At 48.8% G+C, this 21,632-nt stretch overlaps 1 protein-coding gene across 1 annotated transcript; it reads left to right on the top strand.

Moving 5' to 3' along the window:
• Window positions 1-3,855: 3,855 nt before the first annotated feature.
• COX6B1 (cytochrome c oxidase subunit 6B1) lies at window positions 3,856-15,158 on the top strand. Its single transcript, XM_037991550.2, has 4 exons — window positions 3,856-4,050; window positions 6,846-6,965; window positions 10,530-10,630; window positions 14,970-15,158. The coding sequence occupies exons 2-4, from the start codon at window positions 6,857-6,859 to the stop codon at window positions 15,021-15,023; spliced, it is 264 nt and encodes an 87-aa protein (XP_037847478.1). The 5' UTR covers window positions 3,856-4,050; window positions 6,846-6,856; the 3' UTR covers window positions 15,024-15,158.
• Window positions 15,159-21,632: the final 6,474 nt, after the last annotated feature.

Below are 21,632 nucleotides of genomic sequence, written 5' to 3'. Positions count from 1 at the left end.
GCTTGCACCCCAACACCACTCACCCTTTCCCCACTCCAAGCTCGACACAGGACTCAGACCAACACTCTAAAGACAGCCTACACCATTCTGAGAGCCACTGAGCTCCTAAAGAGAGCCTGCTGTGTGGTCATCCTGTGGGCGATGCTGGGGATAGAGCAGGGACCAAGACAGCGGTGGACCCTACCCTCAGGGAGCTCACAGTCCAGTGGGAAGACAGACCCATCACCAGAATGTTTTGAGCTGGGATGAGAAGACTCCAGGGGATCAAGGGAGGCCAAAAGGAGAGACCTGACCTAGCCCAGGAGGAGAAGGGTCAGGGGGGACTCCCTGGAGGAGGAGACAGCTGATTTGAGAAGTCAGGTAGGCAAAGAATGTTTCAGGCAGAAGGAACAAGATCAAAGGTCCAGAGGTGGACGATCTCATACCACTGCTCAAAACTATCAATGTGGGCCAGGCATAGTGGCTCACACCTGTAATCTCATTACTTTGGGAGGCTGAGGCAGGAGGATGGCTTGAGGCCAGGATTTCCAGACCAGCCTGAGCAACATAAGGGAGACCCCCATCTCTATTAAAAAAAAATTAAAAATAAATTAAAAATAAATGTGGCTACAGCAGCAACAGGGACCAATTCATAAAGGATCTGTGGGCCATGGTGAGGAGCCCAGACTTTGTCTCCAGGGCTCCTGAAGAGCCATCGAGGGTTTTGTTTGTTTGTTTTTTGAGATGGAGTCTCACTCTGTCACTCTGGCTGGAGTGAAGTGATGCAATCTCAGGTTACTGCAACCTCCGACTCTCAGGTTCAAGCAATTCTCCTGCCTCAACCTCCCAAATAGCTGGGATTACAGGCACACACCACCACACACAGCTAATTTTTGTATTTTTAGTAAAGATGGGGTTTTCACCATGTTGGTCAGGCTGGTCTGGAACTCCTGACCTCAGGTGATCCGCCCGCCTTGGCCTCCCAAAGTGCTGGGATTATAGGAGTGAGCCACCATGCCTGGCCCCCATCAAGGTGTTTTAAGCAGGGAGAGGGATTTGGGTTTTAGGAAGACCTCATTGCAGGGGATGAATACATGCATGTAAACAGGTAATTCCACAAATAACCACAATGTTGATGGACACAGAATGTGTAAGAAGAGGTCCCTAACCCAGTTCCATCTGGACACTGCACCTCAGATGGTGTGGGAGAAGCTTTAGAGGCCAGATAGGGGAGGAAGGAAAGCAGTTCTCTTTCATAGCTCCCTCTCCTAGTCCCCAAATGCTTCCTTCATTTCCACAAGAAATTCTTGCATTCAGCAAATATTTATAGAGTACTTCCTGTGTACCAGGCACTGCTTTAGATACAATGGTGAATAAGGCAGACAAAAATTCTTCCTTTATGACGATTCTTTTCTATTGAGGGAGGCAAAAAGAGGTAAATATAATTTAAAAGAACAGATATAGCTGGGAGCGGTGGCTCACACCTGTAATCCCAGCACTTTGGAAGGCCAAGGCGGGCAGATCACCTGAGGTCAAAAGTTCAAGACCAGCCTGACTAACATGGAGAAACCCCATCTCTACTAATAATACAAAATTAGCCAGGTGTGGTGGCGCATGCCTGTAATCCCAGTGATTCGGGAGACTGAGGCAGAAGAATCGCTCTAGCCTGGGAGGTGGAGGTTGCAGTGAGCCAAGATCGCACCACTACACTCCAGCCTGGGCAACATGAACGAAACTCTGTCTAAAAAAGGACAAATTGGCCAGGTGGGGTGGCTCATGCCTGTAATCCCAGCACTTTGGGAGGCCGAGGTGGGCAGATCACCTGTTCAAGACCGAGGTCAGGAGTTCAAGACCAACCTGACCAACATGGTGAAATCCCTCTCTACCAAAATCACAAAAATTAGCTGGGAGTGGTGGTGTGCACTTGTAATTGCACCTATTCGGGAGGCTGAGGCAGGAGAATCACTTGAACCCAGGAGGAGGAGGTTGCAGTGAGCCAAGATAGTACCACTGCACTCTATCCTGGGCGACAGAGTGAGACTGAGTTTCAAGAAGGAGAGGAGAGGAGAGGGGAGAGGAGGGGAGGGGAGGAGAGGAGAGAAGGGCCAAATTGTGTAGATCATTTATAAGGACATTGGCGTTAGACTAAAAGTCAGACCCGTGTTCCTCTGGCTGGGTGGACATACTGCAGAGGGCAGCTGGAAGCCAGGAGACCAGGGAGTGGGTTGCTGCAATAGTCCAGTCTAGGCCGGGCGCGATGGCTCAAGCCTGTAATCCCAGCACTTTGGGAGGCCGAGACGGGTGGATCACGAGGTCAGGAGATCGAGACCATCCTGGCTAATATGGTGAAACCCCGTCTCTACTAAAAAATACAAAAAACTAGCCAGGCGAGGTGGCGGGCGCCTGTAGTCCCAGCTACTCCGGAGGCTGAGGCAGGAGAATGGCGTAAACCCGGGAGTCAGAGCTTGCAGTGAGCTGAGATCCGGCCACTGCACTCCAGCCTGGGCAACAGAGCAAGACTCTGTCTCAAAAAAAAAAAAATAGTCCAGTCTGAAGGTGATGGTGGCTTAAATCAAATGTGCTAGAGGAAGATTATGGATATATTTATAGGCAGAACCAATGGGATTTCTTGATAGGTCAGCTATCGGGTGTGAGAGAAAGATCGGAAACAAGGACAACTCTGTAGCCAGAAGGACAGAGTTAGCCATTTTCCCAAACGGAATCCTTTCTGCCAGACCCTTCATAGATCCAAGCTTTAACTCCTAACCCCACCTGCCTGGGATGCAACACTGGTTCTTGAGCCCTTGGCCACTCAAATCTTTGTTAATCTGTGCTTTCAGAGGTTTGGGAAAAGATGGTAACCAGCAGGGAGGTAAAATCTGGGCATTCCTAATGCCCTGACGAGTGACGCCTGGGGAGAGATTGGTTCGTTTTCAATCCCCTAACAATTGGCGCTGTAATTATTTAATATTATAAGGGTAGGGATTTCTGCGTTTTGTGCAGCGTGCTTTCTCAACCCTTATAGAAGTGCCTAATGACCGAATACAGTGGGTCACGCCGGTAATCCTAACGCTTTGGAAGGCCGAGGCGGGAGGATCGCTTGAGACCAGGAGTTCGAGTCCGGCCTGGGTAACATAGCAAGACCCCATCTCTACAAAATGCATATATATGGATCCAGGAGTAGTGGCGCTCACCTGTAATCCTAGCTACTCGGAAGGCTGGGGCGGGAGACTCGCTTGAACCCAGGTGGTGGAGGTTGCAGTGAGCTGAGATCGCGCCACTGCTCTTCAGCCTGGGCCATAGAGTAAGACCCTGTCTCAAAAAGTTTAAAAAGGGCCGGTCGCGGTGGCTCACGCCTGTAATCCCAGCACTTTGGGAGGCCAAGGCGGGCAGATCACGAGGTCAGGAGATGGAGACCACGGTGAAGCCCCGTCTCTACTAAAAATACAAAAAATTAGCCGGGCGCGGTGGCGGGCGCCTGTAGTCCCAGCTACTCGGGAGGCTGAGGCAGGAGAATGGTGTGAACCCGGGAGGCGGAGCTTGCAGTGAGCCGAGATCGCGCCACTGCACTCCAGCCTGGGCGACAGCGCGAGACTCCGTCTCAAAAAAAAAAAAAAAAAAAAAAAATTAAAAGAAAAAACATTTTTAAAGAAAAGAAATAACTGACACAGAAAAAGCGTTCAATAAATATTTCTTGTATGAATAAAAGTAGTTTCTCTGGGACATTTTTACCCGCACCCACCCTCCAGCCAGCCCAGGGATCTGTAACGCTCTCTGGGACAAGACCCGGTAACCACAGGCGCCCAAGCCCCAGCCGCGCAAGCTCACGATTGGGCCAGAAGTGATGATGAACAAGCATTCAACTCAATAGAAAGTCGTAGTTCTCTTGCTGGGCGTGGCTTGAATGGCTTCGGTGGCCGCCCCCTACGAGGGAGCTCTAGCCTCTGGAAAGACTCCCCTAGTCCTCACTTCGCTCAGCTTCCGGCTGGTCATAGTTCCGCTTCCTGTCCGACTCTGGTATCTTTGCTGAGGGTGACATTGAGCTGCAAGTTGCATCTGGGGTGCCTTTAGGTGAGTGTGGAGGGTTCTGGAACCTGGGACCCCAGTCTAGCGGGCCGAGGAGCCGGACCCCAGCTTCCCTGAGAACGGGTTGAGGCTTCCGGCTGGCGGCGTCTGGCCTCCCTGGGCCCCGGGGCCCTGTTCTGTTCATCGTAAGGTCTAACAATGATACAGTTCTTCCTTGATGCCGGGCAACATCCCAAACAACTTTAATTAATTCATTTAACTCTCTCAGCAGCCCTGTGAGAGAGGGCCTGCGATTATCCCCTTTTGTCAGTAAACAGGCTCAGAGATACCAAGCGACCTAGCTGAGCCTACACAGAGAGCAGGATTTGACCCAGGAGTTTGTCCTCCAGGGCTCTTCACGGCTAATTCACAGGCGTGGCCTCCCGCGGCTTGCCTGGGCCGCAGCCTGGCTCCCGGGTGTCCAGTCCATCCTCCCTTTTGGACGTTGGAGGGGCTGCAGCGTCATTTCCGATGCACCCTCATCCTCAGATACCGGGTCGAGATCTCGCCGGTAACGATCCTACCGATTGCATCTGTGCCCCCACCTCCCCACCGAAAGACTGTTTTAGTGCTCCAGACCCCCACCACCACCTTGCGTCGCTGGAATCTGACACAGCTCTGCAAGTCTCTGTATAGCCCCACGACTCCTAGGATTCACTGGAATGTAGTAGACACTCTCTCAGGTTCCCGACGAACACTGTCATTTCTTCAGAGACATTATATTAAAGGTTTTTAACCTGGGTCCGCAGAGTTGGTAGAATTCAAGGAATGCTAGTACTTGAATTGGGGTGGGGGGTGGAATTACATCTGTGTTTTTACTAACCTTTTGAGGCAACAACCTCGGTCGTACTAGCAGCAGCTGTGATTTTGTTAGCAATCAAAATCATATATATTCCTTTTTTTATTTTTTTCTCCTTTTTTGAGACCGGGTCTCCGTGTCACCCAGGCTGGCGTGCAGTGGAGAAATCTCAGCTCACTGCAACCTCTGCTTCCCTGTGCAAGCGATCCTGCCTCAGTAGCTGGAACCACAGGCATGTGCCACCACACCTGGCTAATTTTAATTTAATTTAATTTAATTTAATTTAATTTAATTTAATTTTTTGAGACAAGGTCTTGCCTCCTGAGTAGCTGGGATTACAGGTACATGCCACCACCCCCAGCTAATTTTTTTGTATTTTTAGTAGAGACAGGGTTTTACCATGTTGGCCAGGCTGGTCTCGAACTCTTCACCTGAGGCGATCTGCCCACCTCGGCCTCCCAGAGTGCTGGTATTACAGGCGTGAGCCACCGCTCCCAGCCAATTTTAATATTTTTTTGTAGAGATGAGATGGGGTTTCACCATGTTGCCCAGGATGGTCTTGAACTCTTGGGCTCAAGCGATCCTCCCACCTCAGCGTCCCAAAGTGCTGTGATTACAGGTGTGAGCCACCGTGCCCCACCCAAAATCACAGATATTCTTATATCACATTATAACTGCAAATGTCACAAAGTACTATATTCATTTATGATTACTTCAAAATTGTATTCTTTTTTTTTTTTTTTTTTTGAGACAGTGTTTTTGCTCTGTTGCCCAGGTTGGAGTGCACTGGCACAATCTTGGCTCACTGTAACCTCCGCCTCCTGGGTTCAAGCGATTCTCTTGCCTCAACATCCAGAGTAGCTGGGATTGAACCCAGGTGGTGGAGGTTGCAGTGAGCTGAGATCGCGCCACTGCTCTCCATGCAAGCTAATTTTTGTATTTTTAGTAGAGACAGGATTTCACCATGTTGGCCAGGCTGGTCTTGAACTCTTGACCTCAGGTGATCCACCCCCCCGCCCTCACAAAGTGCTAGGATTACAGGCGTGAGCCACTGCACCCAGCAAAAATTGTATTCCTTAATGAATCCTCAGCTGGATATAACTGGTTTTCTTTGTGAAGCTGTGCAGGTTTTTTTTCTCTTCTTCGTGTACTCATGGAACCTATGCAATTTTTAAATACATTTAAACATATTCAGGCTGGATTTGGTGGCTCTCTCCTGTAATCTCAACATTTTGAGAGGCCAAGCCAGACGGATCATTTGAGATCAGTCGAGACCAGTCTGACCAACATGGTAAAACCTTGTCTCTACTAAAAATACAAAAAAATTAGCAGGGCATGGTGGCGGGCGCCTGTAATCTCAGCTGTTCGGGAGGCTGAAGCAACAGAATTGCTTCAGCCTGGGAGGCGGAGGTTCGTGAGCCTAGATCGTACCACTGCCCTCCAGCCTGGGTGACAGAGCAAGACTCTGTCTCAAAAAAAGAAAAAAAAAAATATTCAGCGAGAGGTTTATGGGATTCATCAGACTGCTGAGGAGTTTGTGGCACCAAAAAGATTAAGAATCTTTGCAGTGTAGATTATGCCAACAACGGAGGCAGCCCACCATTTATGTTTATGCTGTTTAACCTTAGGAAGTCACTTAGACACCCTGTTCCTTCCTCGTCTGGGCAATGGTGATAGTAATAATTCCTACCTTTTAGAGTAAAGTAGGAGTAATGTGTGTAGAACAGCACCTGGCATGTAGTAAGCACTCAGTGAGTATTAGCTCATGTTATTTGGGGACCAGGCTTGATTTTGCTGAGGAGTTGTACCCCAACCCTGCCATGACCGCCACATTCAGATGTGTGAATTCGCCCTGCCCCTCATCTCTGTGTATGTTGAGAGGCAGGAACTTGTCCACACTCAGCCCATTCTTCTGTGCCTGCCCTCTTCCATTGATCCTGGGTAGTCTGGCTTGCTCAGGGGCCCTGCGGCCCCTGCCAACACCCACTCCTTTCACCTCCAGGATTCAGCACCATGGCGGAAGAAGACATTGAGACCAAAATCAAGAACTACAAGACTGCCCCTTTTGACAGCCGCTTCCCCAACCAGAACCAGACCAGGAACTGCTGGCAGAACTACCTGGGTAAGCAGGACCTTTCCCTGGCCACATACCTCGAGTCACTCACTGCTTGCCTCTTCCTAGAGGACTCATCCACCCCAGCGTCCTCCCTTTTGTTCTGAACATCCTTACTCTGGAAGGCCCATACCTCTCATCACCTACTGTTCAGGTCCAGGCCAGGGTTACAAACTTTAGTTCCTGCAATGATTTTTTTTTTTTAATTTAAATTTTTTATTATTATTATGTGTTTTGTTGTTGTTGTTGTTGTTGTTGTTGTTGTTTTCCAGAGATGGGGTCTCACTGTCACCTAGGCTGGAGTGCAGTGGTGCAGTCATAGCTCACTGCAGCCTCAACTTCCTGGGCTCAAGAGGTCCTCCTACCTCAGCCTCTCGAGTAGCTGGGACCACAGGCCCACACTACTGCACTTGGCTAATTTTTTTGTAGAGAAGAGGTCTCACTTTGTTGCCCAGGCTGGTCTCAAACTCTTGGCTTCATGTAATCTTCCTGCCTCAGCTTCCCAAAGTGTTGGGATTATAGTTGTGAGCCACTGTGCCTGGCCCCTACAATGATTTTTTTTTTTTTAAGCTGTATGTGTGTGTGTAGTGTAACATGTACAGAAAGCACATAATAAACATATACAGCTAAATGAATAATTCTAAAGTGAACCCCTTGTGCAACCATAACCTGGATAGAAAAGCAGACATTGCCCACACTCTTATCTCCCCACCTTCTTTATGTATTTATTTAGTTAGTTAGTTAGTTTTTTTGAGACGGAGTTTCGCTCTTGTTGCCCAGGCTGGAGTGCAGTGGAGCGATCTTGGCTCACTGCAACCTCTGCCTCCTAGGTTCAAGCAATTCTCCTGCCTCAGCCTCCCTAGTAGCTGGAATTACAGGCATGTGCCACCACGCCCGGCTAATTTTGTTTTTTTAGTAGAGATGGGGTTTCTCCATGTTGGTCAGGCTGGTGTCGAACTCCTAACCTTAGGTGGTCCGCCTGCCTCAGCCTCCCAAAGTGCTGGGATTACAGGCATGAGCCACTGCGCCTGACCTCCCTGCCTTCTTTATGTCCTGTCTGGAACACAACACCCTGCTCTCCCCAGTAGAGAAGTGACCCCACTAACTGGGGGTGATCACATCTTTGTTTTTGTTTGGTTTTTTTGGTTTGTTTTTGAGACTGAGTTTTTTGGTCTTGTTGCCCAGGCTGGAGTGCAATGTCACAATCTTGGCTCATTGCAACCTCCCCCACCTCCTGGGTTCAAGCGATTCTCCTGTCTCAGCCTCATGAGTAGCTGGGATTACAGGCACCCACCACCATGCCCAGCTAATTTTTTGTGTTTTTTGTTTTTAGTAAAGACGAGGTTTCACCATGTTGATCAGGCTGGTCTTGAACTCCTGACCTCAGGTGATCCACCCGCCTCGGCTTCCCAAAGTGTTGGAATTACTGGCGTGAGCCACTGCACAAGGCCTCACATCTTTGTTTTACCACCATGTTTTTTATTTTATTTTATTGTATATATGTTATGTATGTTATGTTATTTTGTTATGTTATTGATGGAGTTTCTTTCTCATTGCCCAGGCTGGAGTGCAGTGGCACGATCTCAACTCTCTGCAACCTCTGCCTCCCGGGTTCAAGTGATTCTCCTGCCTCAACCTCCTGAGTAGCTGGGATTACAGGCACCCGCCACCACACCCAGCTAATTTTTTTTTTGAGACAGAGTCTCGCTCTGTCGCCCAGCCTGGAGTGCAGTGGCGTGATCTCGGCTCACTGCAAGCTCTGCCTCCCAGGTTCACGCCATTCTCCTGCCTCAACCCGCCACCACGTCCGGCTAATTTTTTTGTATTTTTAGTAGAGATGAGGTTTCACCATGTTAGCCAGTATGATCTTGATCTCCTGACCCCGTGGTCCGCCCGCCTCAGCCTCCCAAAGTGTTGGGATTACAGGCGTGAGCCACTGCGCGTGACTTTTTTTTTTTTTTTTTTTTTTGAGATGGAGTCTGGCTTTGTCGCCCAGGGTGGAGTACAGTGGTGCCATCTTAGCTCACTGCAGCCTTCGCGTCTCAGCTTCAAGCAATTCTCTGCCTCAGCCTCCTGAGTAACTGGGATTGCAGGCACCTGCCACCATGCCTGGCTAATTTATTTTTATTTTTTTATTTTTAATAGAGACAGGGTTTTACCATCTTGGCCAGGCTGGTCTTAAACTCCTGACTTCATGATCCACCCGCCTCAGCCTCCCAAAGTGCTGAGATTACAGGTGTGAGCCACCGTGCCTGGCCAATTTTTTTTTTTTTTTTGGAGACAGAGTCTTGCTCCGTTGCCCAGGTTGGAGTGCAGTGGTGCAATCTCAGCTCACTGCAACCTCCGCCTCCTGGGTTTAAGCAATTCTCCTGTCTCAGCCTCCTGAGTAGCTGGGACTACAGGCACGTGCCACCACACCCGGCTAATTTTTTGTGTGTTTAGTAGAGACGGGGTTGCACCATGTTGGCCAGGCTGGTCTCGATCTCCTGACCTCGTGATCCACCTGCCTCAGCCTCCCAAAGTGCTGAGATTACAGGCGTGAGCCACCATGCCTGGCCAATTGTTTGTATTTTTAATAGAGACAGGGCTTCACCATGTTGTCCAGGCTGATCTCGAACTCCTAACCTCAAGTGATCTACCTGCCTCGGCTTCCCAAAGTGCTGGGATTACAGGTGTGAGCCACCATGTGCAGCTACCACTGTGTTTAGATTCACCTCTTTTTTTTTTTTTTTTTTTTTTTTTGAGACGGAGTCTAGCTCTGTCGCCCAGGCTGGAGTGCAGTGGCGCAATCTCGGCTCACTGCAAGCTCCGCCTCCCAGGTTCACGCCATTCTCCTGCCTCAGCCTCCCAAGTAGCTGGGACTACAGGCGCCTGCCACCGCGCCCGGCTAATTTTTTCTATTTTTTGTAGAGACGGGGTTTCACCATGGTCTCGATCTCCTGACCTTGTGATCCGCCCGCCTCGGCCTCCCAAAGTGCTGGGATTACAGGCGTGAGCCACCGCGCCCGGCCTAGATTCACCTCTTTGTGAACTTTGTAAATACTGTGTGTATTCTTTTGTGTTTGGATTTTTTCATTCGAATACCTTCTCAAATCTATACATGCTGTGGCATATAACTTGCTCATTTTCATTGCTGTTCAGTTTTCTACAATTTATTCTACACCTGGACACTTGTGTGATTTTCATTTTGGAGTTCTTTCAAATGGTGTGGCTGTTAATATCTTTATAAATGTAATTTTGCTGGATGCGGTGACTCCCACCTGTAATCCTAGCACTTTGGGAGGCTGAGGTGGGCAGATCAAGACCAGCCTGGCCAACATGGCGAAACCCTGTCTCTACTAAAAATACAAAAAATTAGCTGGGCCTAGTGGCAGGCGCCTGTAATTCCAGCTACTTGAGAGGCTGAGGCAGGAGAATCACTTGAACCCGGGAGGAGGTAGAGGTTGCAGTGAGCCGAGATCACACCATTGCACTTCAGCCTGAGTGACAGAGCGAGACCCTACCTCAAAAAAAAAAAAAAAAAAATGTGTTCCAGCTCTTGATCTGGGCTGACTTGAACCCCTTTCTTCACAGACTTCCACCGCTGCCAGAAGGCAATGACCGCTAAAGGAGGCAATGTCTCTGTGTGCGAATGGTACCAGCGTGTGTACCAGTCCCTCTGCCCCACATCCTGGGTATGTGCCTCCTACCAGGGCCCTTGGGATGCTGGGGTGGGGTCTTTGCAGAGGGGAGTGTGGTGGCTTGGTGGGAGCTCATCTGTGAGGGGCAGAGGGAGGACAGGGCTCCACACTGTCCCAGGACTCAATGCCTTTCCTCCCTCCTAGAATTGCCTCCCTTTCTCCTTCTGCTGATGCCTCAACCAGTCAGGGCTCTCAGCTGAGGTGACCAGGGCATCTTGCTAGATGTAGCTCACTCATGCACTCTCCAAATACACACTCAGCACTGGGTTCCCATCCCTGTATAGCTCACAATTCTGTGCAGTCCTGTCCTTTTTTATTATGAGCATTTTCTTTTTCTTTCTTTCTTTTTTTTTTTTTTTTTAAGACAGTCTTGCTCTGTTACGAGGCTGGAGTGCAGTGGCGCGATCTTGGCTCACTGCAACCTCCACCTCCCAGGTTCAAGCGATTCCCCTGCCTCAGCCTCCCGAGTAGCTGGGACTACAGGTGTGCACCACCACGCCCAGCTAGTTTTTTGTATTTTAATAGAGATGGGGTTTCACCATGTCAGCCAGAATGGTCTCGATCTCCTGACTTCATGATCCACCCACCTTGGCCTCCCAGAGTGCCAGGATTATAGGTGTGAGCCACCACGCCCAGCCCTATTATGAACGTTTTCAAAGTAGAGAGAATAATTCATTGACCCCAAATACATCCATCACCCAAAGTGAATAGTTATCAAGATTTATCCACAGTTTCTTCATCTACCCCTTTTCTTTTTCTTCTTTCCTTTGCTGAAGTATTCTAAAGCAAGTCCCAGACACATCATTTCACCCCTGCCTACTTCAGTGTGGACTTCTAAATAATGACACAGTAAGAGAGTCCCTTCAGCCCCTATCTGAGCAAATCTGTTGTCAATATTTAATAGCCTTTGCTATGCCCCTGCCCTTTGTTTAAAAAACAAAAACAAAAGCAAGTTTTTAAAGACAGGGTCTCACGATGTTGCCTTGGCAGGACTCGAACTCCTGGGATGAAGTGTTCCTCCTGCCTCAGCCTCCTGAGTAGCTGGGACTATAGGCATGTGCCACTGTGCCTGCCTCTCTCTGTGTCTCTCTCTCTCTTTCTCTCTCTCCCCCCCCTTCCTCTCTCTCCCTCTCTCCCTCCCCCTCTCTCCTTCTCTCCCTCTGTCCTTCTCTCCCTCTCTCCCTGTCTCCCTTTCCTTCTCCCACCCTTTCTTTATTTCCTTTCTTTCTTCTCTTTTCTTTCTTGAGTCTTACGCTGTTGCCCAGTCTGGAGTGCAGTAGCATGATCTCGGCTCACTGTAACCTCCGCCTCCTGGGTTCAAGTGATTCTCCTGCCTCAGCCTCCTGAGTAGCTGGGACGACAGGCATGAGCCACCACACCTGGCGCAATTTTTGTATTTTTTTGTAGAAATGGGGTTTCGCCATGTTGCCCAGACTGGTCTCGAACTCCTGAGCTCAAAGCAGTCTGCCTGCCTCAGCCTCCCAAAGTGCTGGGATTATAGGCGTGAGCTACCTCACCCAGCTGAATCTTTCAAAATAAAAAAAATTACCCTTCTTTAGCTTGGCAATTCCACATCTAGGCATGCTACAAAAATCTTCATGTACAAAGATGCCCATTGCAGAGTTGTTTGTAATGGGGAATATTTGGAAATAACCCAACTTAAAACATTTATCTTGATAGTCTTTATGGAGACTGTGGTGATCTACGTGCTGGCACACGGAAAGAATGCTAAGACACAGGAAAAGCAAGTTGCAGAACAATCTATATAGTAGGAGTCAATTTGCAAGGACGGAGTTTTTATGGTGTGGTGTGTGTATGTAAATAAAGTAGGCATACACTGATGGCACTTATTATGGGCCAGCTATGTTGTTAGCACTTTTTTTTTTTTTTTTTTTTTTTTTGAGATGGAGTCTTGCTGCTCTGTCTCCCAGGCTGGATTGCAGTGGTGCAATCTCAGCTCACTGCAACCTCCGCCTCCCAGGTTCAGGCAATTATCCTGCCTCAGCCTCCCGAGTATCTGGGATTACAGGTGCCTGCCACCACGCCCAGCTGATTTTTGTATTTTTAGTGGAGACAGAGTTTCACCATGTTGGCTAGGCTGGTCTCAAACTCCTGACCCCAGGTGATCCACCTGCTTCAGCCTTCCAAAGTGCTGGGATTACAGGCGTGAGCCACCGCGCCCGGCCATGTTAGCACTTTACATCACATGAGGTCAACATGCTAAAACAACTGTATGAGGTATGTACTATTGTTAGTATCCTCATTTTACGGAATTGGAAACTGAGGCCCAGAAAGGTTGAGTAACTTGCCCAAGGTCACACAGCTCGGAAGTGATGGAGCAGGGATTCAGATTCAGTCTCTCCGTTGTCCATGCTTTCATCCACTGTTCCTTGCACCAGTGGTCCTCACCCTTTTTGGCACCAGGGACGGGTTTCATGGAAGACAGTTTTTCCACAGACAGGGTTGGGGATGGTGTAAGGATGAGTCCAGCATATTACATTTATTGTCCACTTTATTCCTACTATTATTACAATATATAATAAAATAATTATACAACTCACCATACTGTAGAATCAGTGGGAGCCCTGAGCTTGTTTTCCTCCAATGAGATGGTCCCATCTGGGGGTGATGGGAGACAGTGACAGATCATCAAGCATTAGATTCTCATAAGGAGCGCACAGCCTAGATCCCTCGCATGCGCAGTTCACAATAGGGTTCGCACTCCTGTGAGAATCTAATGCCGCCGCTGATCTGACAGGAGGTGGAACTCGGGCAGTAATTTGAGCCTTAGGGAGTGCTTGTAAATATAGTTGAAGCTTCTCTCGCTCACCTGCCACTCACTTCCAGCTGTGCGGCCCAGTTCCTAACAGGCCACAGACCAGTACCTGGTTGGGGCTCAGGGACCCCTGCCTTATAGCATAAAATGTGAGCGCATATGTATATAAAGAAGTTTATGCTTGTAACTGCCTGTGAGGCCCACAGAGTAGAGTGTTACTTTCAGGGAGTGTTAATTTGACATAGGCCTTATATGGGCCTTTTCATCTTTTTTTTATTTTTATTTTTATTTTTGTTTTTAGAGAGACAGTCTTGCTCTGTCACTCAGGCTGGAGGGCAGTGTGCAATGGTAGCATCATAGCTCACTGCAGCCTTGAACTCCTGGGTTCAGGCAGTTCTCCCACCTCAGCCTCCCTAGTCACTGGGACTACAGGTGCATGCCACCATGCCTGGCTAAGTTTTTGTATTTTTTTTTTTTTTTTTGAGACGGAGTCTTGCTCTGTGCCCCAGGCTGGAGTGCAGTGGCCGGATCTCGGCTCACTGCAAGCTCCGCCTCCCGGGTTTACGCCATTCTCCTGCCTCAGCCTCCCGGGTAGCTGGGACTACAGGCGCCTGCCACCACGCCCGGCTAATTTTCTTGTATTTTTAGTAGAGACGGGGTTTCACTGTGTTAGCCAGGATGGTCTCGATCTCCTGACCTCGTGATCCGCCCGCCTCGGCCTCCCAAAGTGCTGGGATTACAGGCTTGAGCCACCGCGCCCGGCCAGTTTTGTATCTTTTGTAGAGACAGGGTTTTGCCACGTTCACCAGGCTGGTCTCAAACTCCTGGGCTCAAGCGATCCTTCCACTTCCACCTCCCAAAGTGCTGGGATTATAGGCACGAGCCACCATGTCCCGCTTGTTTTTTGTTTTTTGTTTTTTGTAGAGATGGGGGTCTTGCTGTGTTGTCCAGGTTGGTCTCAAACTCCTGAGCTCAAGCAGTCCTCCTACATTGGCCCCGCAAAGTGCTGGGATGACAGGCGTGAGTCCTGAGTCACCACACCCGGCCTCTATCATCATTTATACTAAGCATTGCCTGTAGTCAGTGGTGGGATTGCACTGTGTATTCTGTTTGGCACCTTTTTTGCACTTGACTGTATATCTTGAAGATCCATCCATTCATGCTGGAACATAAATCAGCCTTGTTTTGTTTTTTCACAGCTGCCTGCTATTCCATCTCCCCTATTTGGACAAACAGCATAGTGTTGACATGAGGTTTTCAAAGCAGGGCCCACCCTTGGAGCTCTGTACAGTGACAGATCTCCCTATCGACAGCTCTGCAGCGGGCCTGGGGTTTTCCTGCTGCCCGTTACTCTCCTCCCAGCACGTCAGCTTGTTCAGAACAGTGATTTCTGTCTTTTGGGGTCACTGCTGATTCCCCGGCCCCTGGAATAGAGGTTGGCACACAGCAGGTACCTGTGGATATTGGTTGAACAAACAGGTGGGCAAAGTGAGGAAGATAAGAAGTCCCCCCATGCGGTTTCCTTACTGCGGAGGGAATAACACTGTCTTTCCACAGGTCACAGACTGGGACGAGCAACGGGCTGAAGGCACGTTTCCCGGGAAGATCTGAACTGGCCGTACCTCCCTGTCCTCTGTCCTCTGTCCTTCTCCCAGGATGGTGAAGGGGGACCTAGTACCTAGTGATCCCCACCCCGGGATCCTAAATCATGACTTACCTGCTAATAAAAACTCATTGGAAAAGTGAGACCGTGCTTGTGAATTTGGCAGTGGCAAGGCAAATTCTAGGCAGTGGCAAGAAGCTGGGCTGGAATCAGTGCCCTGACCAGGGAGGGGCTTCAGTGAGTATTTTTTCTGTTTTGTTTTTATTTTTTTAATTTAATTTAATTGTTTTATTTTGTTTTTTTTTTTTTATGATAGAGTCTCATTCTGTCACACAGGCTGGAGTGCAATGGCATGATCTCTGCTCACTGCAACCTCCATCTCCGGTGTTCAAGCGATTCTCCTGCCTCAGCCTCCCAACTAGCTGGGTCTACAGGCACACTCCACCACGCCTGGCTAATTTTTGTATTTTTAGTAGAGATGGGGTTTTACCAGGCTGGTCTCAAACTTCTGACTTCAGGTGATCCACCTGCCTCAGCCTCCCAAAGTGCTGGGATTACAGGCATGAGCCACTGCGCCCAGCGTTTTTAAACTTAATTTTATTGAACCTTGACTACCTGCTCTGTGCCAATGAGTCAAATAGTTGATTATACAGAATAACCTAAGTCCCTATGTGTGCAACCACCCTACATAATTTTAAAGCAAATCCTGGAGATTATATTTTATCCAGAAATAAGAAACTATGTGTATCTCTTGGAGATACCTTTTTTTTTTTTTTTTTTTTTTTTTTTGAGACGGAGTCTCGCTCTGTCGCCCAGGCTGGAGTGCAGTGGCACAATCTCGGCTCACTGCAAGCTCCGCCTCCCGGGTTCACGCCATTCTCCTGCCTCAGCCTCCCGAGTAGCTGGGACTACAGGCGCCCGCCACTGCGCCCGGCTAATTTTTTCTATTTTTAGTAGAGACGGGGTTTCACCATGGTCTCGATCTCCTGACCTTGTGATCCGCCCGCCTCGGCCTCCCAAAGTGCTGGGATTACAGGCATGAGCCACCGCGCCCGGCCACCTTTTTTTTTTTTTTTTTGAGACAGAGTCTCAGTCTTGCCCAGGCTAGAGTGCAGTGGTGTTATCTCAGCTCTCTGCAACCTCTGCCTTCTGGGTTCCAACTATTCTCCTGCCTCGAGATACCTATTTTTTTAAACATAATTATTTACACCTAAGAAATTAGTTCTTAATGGCAAGGCGCAGTGGCTCACACCTGTAATCCCAGCACTTTGGGAGGCCGAGGCGGGTGGGTCACCTGAGGTCAGGAGTTCGAGATCAGCCTGGGCAACACGGTGAAACCCCGTCTCTACTAAAAATACAAAATTGGCCAGGCATGGTGGCACATGCCTGTAATCCCAGCTACTTAGGAGGCTGAGGCAGGAGAATCACTTGAACCTGGGAGGCGGAGGATGCAGTGAGCCAAGATAATGCCATTGCACTCCATCCTGGGCAACAAGAGTAAATCTCCGTCTCACCAAAAAACAAAACAAAAAAAAGAGTTCTTAATATCTCAAGCAATCTCCTGCACAATGTGTAACTTCTCCCTGTGTTGGGACCTGCTCTTTCATGCTGATCACGATGGTAGTTGGAAGTCATTTAAGTAGGCCAAATTGAAGGCCAGGCGCGGTGGCTCACACCTGTAATCCCAGCACTTTGGGAGGCCAAGGCAGGCAGATCATGAGGTCAAGAGATCCAGACCATCCTGGCCAACATGGTGAAAACCCGTCTCTACTAAAAATATAAAAATTAGCCGGGTGCGGTGGCGGGCGCCTGTAGTCCCAGTTACTCGGGAGGCTGAGGCAGGAGAATGGCGTGAACCCAGGAGGCAGAGCTTGCAGTGAGCCGAGATCGTGCCACTGCACTCCAGCCTGGGCGACAGAGCAAGACTCCGTCTCAAAAAAAAAAAAAAAGGCCAAATTGAGAGCTGTTCTTCATGGTACCCCCAAAAGAATTGCCACACAATAACAGCCCAGAATATCCCCAACAGACTTGTCAACAGGGACCTAGCCAGCATGACTAGCTGGAACATTCTCGTGGCTGAACTGGTGTGTCCTAAAAACCTTTCAAATGACCGGGGCGCAGTGACTCACACCTGTAACCCTAGCACTTTGGGAGGCCCAGGCGAGCGGGTCACGAGGTCAGGAATTCAAAACTAGCCTGGCCAAGCTGGTGAAACCCATCTCTTCTAAAAATACAAAAATAAAAATACAAATACAAAAATTGGCCAGGTGTGGTGGTGCATGCCTGTAATCCCAGCTACTAGGGAGGCTGAGGCAGGACAATCACTTGAACCTGGGAGGTGGAGGTTGCAGTGAGCTGAGATTACACCACTGTACTCCAGTCTGGGCGACAGAGTGAGACTCCATCCCAAAAAACAAAAATAAACTTCAAATGGTGACAAACTTGTCTGATGCGTTCACATGAGCAGAGATGATTCTTGTATGGAGAAAAATGGCCCCAGAGACAGATCTTGTGAAATAGCTGCTCATGAGGAAACGTGGCTGTAGGAGCTGGGCACGGTGGCTCATGCCTGTAATGCCAGCACTTTGGGAGACCGAGGCGGCCAGATAACCTGAGGTTGGGAGTTCAAGACCAGCCTGACCAACATGGAGAAACCCCGTCTCTACTAAAAATACAAAATTAGCCAGGTGTGGTGGTGCATGCCTGTAACCCCAGCTACTCTGGATGCTAAGGCAGGAGAATTGCTTGAACCTAGAAGGCGGAGGTTGCTGTGACCTGAGATTGCGCCATTGTACTCCAGCCTAGGCAACAAGAGCGAAACTCCGTCTCAAAAAAAAAAAAAAAAAAAAAAAAGGCGGCTATAAACAGGATCTTAGTGCACACACAGGGAGCTTGAGGGATCATGGGAGGAGGTTATGACGTGGGTCGGAAGTAGCAAAGAACTTAACCATCATGAAAAAAAAGGGCTTTTTTGAGACGGAGTCTTGCTCTGTTGTCCAGACTGGAGTGCAGTGGTGTGATCTCTGCTCACTGCAACCTCCACCTCCCGGTTCAAGCAATTCTGCCTCAGTCTCCCAAGAAGCTGGGATTACAGGCGCCCGCCACCACACCCAGCTAAAATTTTTTTTGTATTTTTAGTGGCAATTTAGAGAGTAGTTTTACCATGTTGGCCAGGCTGGTCTCGAATTCCTGACCTCAGGTAATCCATCCACCTTGGCCTCCCAAAGTGCTGGGATTACAGGCATGAGCCACACCGTGCCCAGCCAACACCATGAAAATTTCAAATGAAACAGGATGGCCAGTGAAAAGTCAAGGTGCTGGACTCCTTGAGTCCAGCTGCCCAATTCTGCCCAGGGTTTGCCGCCAGTGCCAGTGTTTCCTGTATATTCCTTTGGAGATAGCTCATGCATCTAGAAGTATTTGTAAATGTATTGATCTGATTGGATATGGTGCCCATTTCCTCTCTGATGTACTACTTCCATTTGCTCCCATGGCCCCTGCCACACTGGCCTCTTCAGTGCACAAGAACTGTGAGCAAATGAGGTATTTCAACATACCAGGCTGGCTCCAACGCCTTTACGCTCCAGTCCTTTATACTTGCTGTTTGCTCGACCCGGAACATTTGGCCACCAGGTGTCCACAAGCTCACCCCTCACTGCCTTCAGGTCTTCATTAAGGGAGGCCTTCTCTGACCACTCAGCCTTCACCTTCAACTCCTCCCCCTTTGTGCCCCTTCACTCCTTTTGTTTCTTTCTCTTTTTAAAAATTTTTATTTATTTATATTTTAATTTTTGGAGATGGAGTCTCACTCTGTCGCCAGGCTGGAGTACAGTGGCGCAATCGGCTCACTGCAACCTCAGACTCCCTGGTTCAAGCCATTCTCCTGCCTCAGCCTCCCAAATAGCTGGGATTACAGTCACGTGCCACCACGCCCAGCTAATTTTTGTATTTTTAGTAGAGGCGGGGTTTCACCATGTTGGCCAGGATGGTCTCCATCTCCTGACCTTGTGATCCACCCAGCTCAGTTTCCCAAAGTGCTGGGATTACAGGCGTGAGCCACCACACCTGGCCTTGTTTCTTAAGAACTTACCACTAACACGCCAAATATTATCCTTCATCATTGCACCACTGAAATGTAATCTCCATGTGGGCAGATTTGAAAATATATATTTAACTCCCCCTTTCAGCCTTTTTTATTTTTTTAAGATAAGGTCTTACTCTGTCACCCAGGCTGGCATGTAGTGGTGTAATCTTGGCTCACTGCAGTCTCTGCCGCCCAGACTCAAGCTATCCTCCTACCTCAGCCTCTAGAGTAGCTAGGGCCACAGGCATGGACCACCACACTCGGCTAGTTTTTTGTTTGTTTGTTTTTGATAGAGACGGGGTTTTACCATGTTGCCCAGGCTGGTCTCAAACTCCTGAGCTCAGGTGATCCGCCTGCCTTAGCTTCCCAAAGTGCTGGGATTACAGGCCTGAGCCACCGCACGCCAGCCTGCTTTTTTCCAAATGTTCTAATCTTTCTTTTTTTTTTTTTTTTTTTGAGACGGAGTCTCACTCTGTTGCCCAGGCTGGAGTGCAGTGGCATGATCTTGGCTCACTGCAAGCTCTGCCTCCTGGGTTCAAGCGATTCTCCTGCCTCAGCCTCCCTAGTAGCTGGGACTATAGGCATGCACCACCATGCCCGGCTAATTTTTTGTATTTTTAGTAGAGACGGGGTTTCACCGTGTTGGCCAGATGGTCTCGATCTCTTGACCTTGTGATCCACCCGCCTCGGCCTCCCAAAGTGCTGGGATTACATGTGTGAGCCACCATGCCTGGCTGTGTTTTGTTTTGTTTTTTTGGGGGGGGCGGGGACAGAGTCTCACTCTGTCACCCAAGCTGAGGTGCAGTGGCGTGATCTTGGCTCACCACAACCTCCACCTCCCAGGTTCAAGTGATTGTCGCCTCAGCCTCCCAAGTAGCTGGGACTACAGGCGCATGCCACCATGCCCGGTTAATTTTGTTTATTTTTAGTAGAGACAGGGTTTCACCATGTTAGCCAGGATGGCCTCAATCTCATGACCTCGTGATCTGCCTGCCTCGGCCTCCCAAAGTGCTGGGATTATAGGCGTGAGCCCCCCATTTGAATATTTTCATTTTACTTACTGTAATTTTCAAGTTCCAAATTTCTGTTTAGTTCTTTTTAAATAATTTCTGCTTTTAGGCCAGGCATGGTGGCTTACACCTGTAATCCCAGCACTTTGGGAGGCCAAAGTGGGAGGTTCACTTGAAGTCAGGAGTTTGAAACTAGCCTGGCCAACACTCCGTCTCAAAAAAAAAAAAAAAAAAAAAAAAAGACGGTATTCTTTAGCATGTGTTCAGCTAATGATTGGACAAAGATTTCCTTAGCCTCCAAGAACCAATAATCTCCTAGCCTTTGCTGAGGCATGGTGGGCCATGCAACTGAGCCAGGCAATTGACGACTCTGCCATCGCCATGACTTCTCCCGGGAAGGCACACATCCGCAAGGTCAGCCCAATGTAAGAAGACTGGGTTCTCATCTCTGGTCTTTCTTGAGCCTGCATATACTCCCGGGCATGCACACAACCCTCTGCATGCATGTGACCTTCTAGATTTCTAAGAATATTTTGGAGTTTTTCAAAGCCTTCTCATTCCCCAGCTTTATCTTTTAAACTTTTTCATTAGCCTATTATTGGCCTCAACTGTTATTCATTGCTTAGGCAGCTGCCTAGTTGAGCAATTGCATACAATTGTGTTTCACAAATGCCCCTGGGGAAATAATTCTGAGGATGTATGAGCTCTAAGTTAGCTCAAATACAGACAATGTTGCAAGCAGGGGCTTCCAAGGAACCATAAGACGAATCAAATAATTCTGACTTTCTGGGAGTCAGGCTTTTAAGGAGTTTCATCCTCTTCTGCTCCATTTGGTATATGCCAGGCTGCTAGTTTCCACTGAGAATGCCGGCAGTTAATATTCAAGGCTACCATGGAGCTGGAGTGGGGGAATGGAACTACGGCAATTAAAAATGTCACGAAGTACAAAAATTAGCTGGGCGTGGTGGTGGGCACCCGTAATCCCAGCTACTTGGGAGGCTGAGGCAGGAGAATCGCTTGAACCTGGGAGGCGGAGGTTGCAGTGAGCTGAGATCACGCCACTGCATTCCAGCCTGGGCGACAGTGAGACTGTATCTCAAGAAAGCAAAAATAAAAATAAATTTTTAAAATATCATAAAGTGCACTGCTCCAGGATTCAGCTGCTTTTCTTTTTTTTTTTTTTTTTTTTTTTGAGACGGAGTCTGGCTCTGTCACCCAGGCTGGAGTGCAGTGGCCAGATCTCAGCTCACCGCAAGCTCCGCCTCCCAGGTTTACACCATTCTCCTGGCTCGGCCTCCCAAGTAGCTGGGACTACAGGTGCCTGCCACCTCGCCCGGCTAGTTTTTTGTATTTTTTAGTAGAGACGGGGTTTCACCACATTAGCCAGGATGGTCTCGATCTCCTGACCTCATGATCTGCCCGTCTCGGCCTCCCAAAGTGCTGAGATTACAGGCTTGAGCCACCGCGCCCGGCCAGCTGCTTTTCTTGAGTAAACACTTTTCAGATTTTTGTTGTTGTTGAGA

This window comes from Chlorocebus sabaeus, chromosome 6 (assembly GCF_047675955.1).
Source record: "Chlorocebus sabaeus isolate Y175 chromosome 6, mChlSab1.0.hap1, whole genome shotgun sequence".
NCBI lineage: Eukaryota > Metazoa > Chordata > Mammalia > Primates > Cercopithecidae > Chlorocebus > Chlorocebus sabaeus.
Note: the sequence above shows the minus strand (reverse complement) of the source record. Positions and strands in the feature narration are given on the sequence as shown.